At 35.3% G+C, this 6,753-nt stretch overlaps 1 protein-coding gene across 1 annotated transcript in view; it reads right to left on the reverse strand.

Moving 5' to 3' along the window:
* Nucleotides 1-539, reverse strand: part of Catsperb (cation channel sperm associated auxiliary subunit beta) — a 100,332-nt gene extending 99,793 nt beyond the window's left edge. The window contains exon 1 of the mRNA XM_010616311.1: nucleotides 463-539. Coding sequence (XP_010614613.1) covers nucleotides 463-516 — 54 coding nt within the window. The 5' untranslated portion in view covers nucleotides 517-539. The remainder of the gene's footprint in view (nucleotides 1-462) is intronic.
* Between the last annotated feature and the right edge of the window lie 6,214 nt (nucleotides 540-6,753).

The following is a 6,753-nucleotide window of genomic DNA, read 5'->3' on the forward strand; positions in this document are numbered from 1 at the left end:
TATTCATATATTATATATTTATATAATATACAATGCATTATTTGTTATATAATATATGATATATCTACCTAACAAATATATACCAAAGATATATATATATATATATACACCTAAGAAATGTATAATACATATTTCTTATATATTTAGAGCACAATATAAGTTTCTATGACAAAATTGTAATATAGTAAATATATAAACTAGTAATACAGTCTTCTACTATCATACCAAGTATTATATACTATATGAAATTATATGTGCTATATATTTTTGTATGACTGGCAATACAATAGGTTTGTTTATAGCATTGTTATGTTTAGATCTAAAATTCTCCCTACAAGTGTCATTTTCAGAGGGGCTTGTGGAAGGTGATTGGAACCAAGGGGTTGCTGGACTCCTCATGGGTAAATGTGCTGTTGGTGGTGTAGCCTGGTAAGAGGAAGCAGACCATGACATGGGTGTGACCTGAAAGAATATATTCTTAGCCTTGGCTCCTCCTCTCTGCTTCCTGGCAGCCATTCAGTGAGCAACTGTCTTCCACCACGTCCTTCCACCATGCTATTTCTCCCTAGGAGGCAGCCAACCATGCACTGAAGCTTCCCTGAGGCAAATAAATATCTTCTCCTCCATGTTTGGATGCCGGATATTTTGTCTCAGTGATGGGAAAGTGACTAATACAATCACTGTCATTATAAACACTGTCATTACAACACATTATGACAGTAATGTGTTGTATTATGATATTATGACAACTGTGAAGTGACTAGGCCACAGGAATTTTTCATCTCCCTTATAATCTTACGGGACCACTGTCATGTATGTGGTTTGTTTTTGACCAAACTGTTATGCAGCACCAGTCTGTATTCCTGGAGATTTTTAACCTATGAATAATCCTGTACTTTCCAATAAACTTTCCTCTCTTTCCTTGAAACTAATTAGTTGAAGAAGCAGTTAGTTTTAATGGACTTCCCACAAACTCGGAAGCATACCAAACTCATCTTGAAAGGGCTCATCTACTTAAACACCAAACTTAGCTGTAATGTTGGACCAGGATGCCTTTAAATTAAACCTAGATTTTGTCCTTGACCTGGAAGTTTGTCAAAAAAATCATCCAAAAAATAAAACCAAAACCAAACCAAATGAAAACAAAAAGACATTTCAAAATGAATACACAATGGCAAACAGTGCCATATTATGCTATTAGAGAATAGAAAATGGGAATCAAAATATGTCATCAGATGAAAATGTTTTAATTGAAAAACATCACGCACAATACTCCCCAAACTGTGAAACAAACAAACAAACAAAAAAACTACATCACAGTACACTAACCTGAATATGTTAAAAAAGATTTGGACATTTAAAAAATCACCTAGACTAGAAAATTCAAAATAACTCAGAACAGAGATAGGAAAACAGAAAGTGAAATGAGCATTGACTAAGCTCAGGAAATGGGTGAAAAAGACAAAATAATCTTAGAAAGCTTAAAATTCAAGATGTCTAAGGAAAAATACTTTGGACTACAAACATAATAAGGGTCATAGAGGACAGGAATGAAAACCATTAAGGGAACAAAATGAAATACAGAACAAGACGACAGTATCAGAGAAAAAGTCATAAATACAAACGAGCAAAGAAAATACATTTTCCTAGCCCGAAAGGAAGATACAGAATGAAGACCAGCAGAATGACAACATAAAGTGAAAAGGGATCTCACCTGTTCACACCTGATGAAATTTCAGAGTAAAAAGATTTTTGGCGGGGCGCTGGGCGGGGATGAGGACAGGCGTTGGCGACGGGAGGGCCTGCGCGAGGCAGACGCTGAAACAAGGTGGCCCACGCGGTGCCAGCGGGTAGAGGGCGCCAGGGGGTAGCGGGCACCCAGGAATTGCGAGCTTGACCGCCCCTGAGGAGCTGGTGTGGTGATTGCTGCACACTTTGCTCTGCCTGCACCGTGAGCTGTCCTCCAAAAGCAATGTTTTCAGAGTTCAAAAGGAAAAGTGAGCTATTTTCTACCTGGAATTCAAGTAAGTATGAGAACAAAATAAAGGCGTTGTTACCCATATGAAATATGTGGGACATATGTTGCATTTTGTCTGCTCAGCATTCTTTTCCCCACTGTTAGACAACTTTTCTATTTTAGAGAGATTTCCATCCCCCTATACTCTGGTGGACCTTTTCACAGAAGTACTTTGCCTTTCTGTAGCCAAGAGAAAAACATAGGATTTAAACCCGGACAAGGAGGGTCTCTTTCCTGGATTGGGAATCACGAACAGAGAGACTCATGAGGATGAGGGTCCACTCCTGAGATAAGTTCCCAAAGAAGATTCATAAACACTTTTTGCAACCTTCTCTGGAGCTGCCTATTTTTTTTTCCTTTTAAAGCCTAGTTCATTAGTCTTCTCTAATCTATAATCATCCCATTATCCTTCAAAAAAGTTATCTGTTTTTAAAATAAGATTCTGTTTCTACTGTAGTATCTAATACAACTAGGACTCAGAAATTATACGGAATGCATTATTCTTAGGAAGTTATTTGAGGCTATATTCTAGCAAAACAAAGGAAACGGGGCCCAGACAGAACCAGAGAAAATAAAGAATGGTGAAAGGCAAGTTCTAGCATAACCAGAGGGCACCAAAACTGAGAATAACTGGTCCAAACTGAAACAACATGACAGCAGGCTCCTGACCAAAAAACAAAACAAAACAAAACCAACCAATCAACCAAACGAACAAACAGAAAAAAGAGGAAAGATTACCACGCAGTACTAAGTATAACCAAAAGACAGAAAGACTTGAATATATAGAGGCACATAATTTTGACAAAATTTAATTTTTTTTTTTTGTACCAGGGAACGAACTTGGGACCTTGTGCTTGAGAGGCAGGCAGCAGAACCACTGAACTAAATCCCTGGCCCAAAATTTAATATTCTTTAATAATAAAAACTCTTAACAATTTTGGTATGGAAGGAATGCTCCTCAACACAATAAATGTCATATATAACAAACACATAGCTAATATCTTACTCAGCAGGGAAAAGCTGAGTTTTTCTTCTAGGTATCAAAAACAAAAAACAAAACAAAAAAAAGTTTTTTAAAGTACCAAGAACAAGAAAGGAGAAAAGACAGACTCTTCAATAGGTGGTGCAGAAAAAACTGGATATCCACACACAGAAGAATGAAATTAGATCCTTATCTGATCCCATATACAGTATAAATATCAACTCAAAATACATTATAGATTTAAATGTAAGACCTGCAACAGTAGAAAACAGTAAAATTTCCAAAGCATTGTTCCTGGCAATGATTTCTTGGATACATCTCCAAAAGCACAGTCAATAGAAGCAAAACTAGACAGCTGGGGATTCCACCGAATTAAAAGACTTCTGCATAGCAGAGAAAATAGTGAACAGAGTAAAACAGAGGAAATGTCAGCCCAGCCAACACCTTGGTTGTGACCTTGAGAGATTCCAAATAGAGAACCATCTAATGTTTCCGGACTCCTCTTGACCCATGGAAATTGTGAGATTAAAAAAAACAATCTTTGTTGTTTTTAGTGACTAGGTGTGAGGTAATTTGTTGTTCAGAAATGGGGAATTAGTGCAGATCACAACAGTGATTTATTGAATTGCATGTCGAGACTGCTCCCTGGCCCTTTGGTCTCTCATGCCTTTGGATCAACACACCAAAGAAGGGGGTCTGTACTGGCTGCAGTTCACCAACAATAAACTGGGTTGGCACTATATAAGGGGATAGTCACGAGTACATGTGGGATACAGGAGAATCCCCAGGGGCATAATTTAGTACCCTCTGCCCTGTGATTAAGTCAGTGGAAAACTACAACTATTACCAAATAGTCTATGTTCTCAACATAGAATGGTGTATCCAGTTATTTACTTTCATGGTTGTGTGGTAGCTGCCTAGCAATGTGAGAGATTATCACTGTATAGCACAAGCCTGGAAAAAGAGCAAGATTCAAGACTCAGAGTATGATTTCTATTGAATGTGTATAATTTTTGCTCCATTATAAAGTCAAAAAATAGATTAGTAAAGAGTAGGAATTTCATGGTTAGATTTCCTAGATTATTAAGTGCTTTTTATTAACTGTGCTATATTTGAAATGTTAATTTGTTGATCCAACCTTCAGTTTCTTCATCTGAAAAATGTGATAATACTCTTTACCTCATATAATGCACACACACACACATATATATATACACATTCTCTTACTTAAATGGTAGCTTACTATACACCCTGTTATTTTCTATAGTTTTATACATCTTGAAGATTTTTCCTTATAGTTCCTCTGTTTTGTTTTGGTTTTTTTTTGGTACCGGGCTTCGAACTCAGGATCTTGTGCTTGCGAGGCAGGCAGCAGAACCACTGAGCTAAATCCCTGGCCCCTTCCCCTATTCTTTTTCATATCTGCCTATTTTTCCATTATGTAATTATGTTTTACTAGCCACTCATTGGTACATAGTTACATCTTTTCAATCTTTTACTATTATAAAAATATTTTTATCTATACATAATTCCATACATGTATAAATGTAATTATAAGATCAATGTCAAAGAATGAAATTGCTCAGTTAAAAGTAATGTGCTTTTTTTTTGAGACAGGATTTCACCATGTAGTTCAAGCTGGCCTTGCACTCACTATGTAGTCCAGGCTGGCCTCAAACTCATGGAGATCGTCCCACCTTAGGCTCCTGATTACAGATGTGCATCACCATGCCTGGCTTGTGCCTTTAAAATCTTGATAAATATCTTGATATTTATCTTGATAAATAATTTAAAGAGCAAAATAAAAGAGATGATAGGAAACAGGGGAGTAAACTGTGGAATGGGAAGAGGATCTGGCGACTGGGGGAGATGAGAGAGTGGGGAGTTGATGGGGAAGTAAAATTGATTAGGATGTGATATGTATATGTACCAATTCCCCAAAATGAATGTAGTTGTTACATCAAAAACATATTCCAATAAAAAGAACCTAAGAATTTTTCAAAATAATACAAAAGAAAAAAGCTGAGAATTCTTAAATATCAAATTTCTCTTCACAGCTGTTATACAAATGTACTCTCCACAATCAACAAATGAGGAGCTAATTTCCCCAGACTCTTAGAAACCAAGTGCTGTTATATTTTGAAAACTATTGTAACATCTTTAAAATTTGCATTTATCATAATATATACTTCCTTTCTTCTAAATTATTTATTTATTTTTTTGAGATGCTCTCACTGTGTTCCCTATTTTTCCCAGGTGGGCCTTGAACTTATGGTTTTCCTGATTCAGCCTCTTGAGTAGCTGGTGTTACCCTCACAGGCCATGCACCCAGCCTTCTTCCGAACTATTTGTGCATATAATTTGCTCACTTTTTCCTTTGGATTGTTGATCTTTTTATACTGATTTATAAATTTTTTAAATCTGTTAAATAAATTAGCCTTTTCTTTGTGAGATGAATTATAAAAAATTCTTCTATCTGTCTTTTGTCTTTTGACTTTTTATGGTGACATGATTGTTTTTGTAGTTAAATAAATGGATTTTTCTCTTTTATTTTCTGGTAATTTATAGTTTTATTTTTTTTAGTGTGACATTTTTGATTCATCTGGAAAACATTTTGATATAATCTGCAAAGTAGGAATCCAACTATTTTTTCAACTGTCTGCCCAGTTGTCCCAACATCATTTACTGAATAACTTATTTTTCCACTGCCTTTAAATAGAACATTTATTTAATTACTGTGTATATTTGGATCTGTTTATTTATTTTATATGTTGTTTCTTTGGATTATTGATCTACTCATGTTCCACTAACTCATCTCTATTCTTGTAGAGTAAATTTTTAAAAATCAGCTTTTCTAGCCTACCTTGCAAGTGCAAGTTTCTGAGTTTGATCCTCGGTACACAAAAAAAAAAAAGAAGAAAAAAATCAGCTTTTCCAGTTGCAAACTCAAGAAGATTAACTAAAAATTTATATTGCAATGACCTTGGGGGAACATTTTAGATCTAAACCATAACTTTGAGGGCTGGGATTTAGCTCAGTGGTTTTACCGCCTGCCTTGCAATTGCAAGGGCCCAAGTTTGATCCCTGGTACCAAAACAAAACAAAACAAAAATATGCCCAGGTAAACCATAACTTTGGTGTGTGTGTGTGTGTGTGTGTGATAGTGTAGGTATGGGTTTTAGTTTCTACTTTTGCTCTATAATACTATTGTGTTCTACATTTTTTGTCATACTTTTCTACATCAATGGTTACATCATAGAGTTATTTAATTTTTTTCACTGTTACTTAAATTGGATTAAATCTCACTATCTCCTCTCTCAGTTTCAATTTATATTCCTTTCTCTTCTTTCTTTACTTCCTCTCATACCTTTAGTCTCTCTGTCCTTCCTTTTTTGTCTCATATATATTTAATATTAATCTAAATATCATTAATGCTTAATTTTCTAGTCTAGTGTATGTTACTACTTTCTTTGTATTCCTGGTTAGTGAACTAGTAGACATCTTTTAAAACATATTCTTAATTATATGCAAATATATGGCTTACTTTTTTTTATTTTTTTTCAGCTTTAATTTAGTTTATTGGTACATTTTAGGGATACAGTATAGTTACATTCATTGTTGGGATCTTGCACCTCTACATGACAAGTCTTGATTCTCATTTTTTCCCCTTGCCTCTGCCCTCCCTTCACCCCCTCCTCCCCTCCCCATCTACAAACACTTTATTTTCATCTTTTCATTGTCTCACATTTTTTCC

This window comes from Fukomys damarensis, unplaced genomic scaffold (genome assembly GCF_012274545.1).
Source record: "Fukomys damarensis isolate Sample0158 unplaced genomic scaffold, DMR_v1.0_HiC HiC_scaffold_21, whole genome shotgun sequence".
Classification (NCBI taxonomy): Eukaryota; Metazoa; Chordata; class Mammalia; order Rodentia; family Bathyergidae; genus Fukomys; species Fukomys damarensis.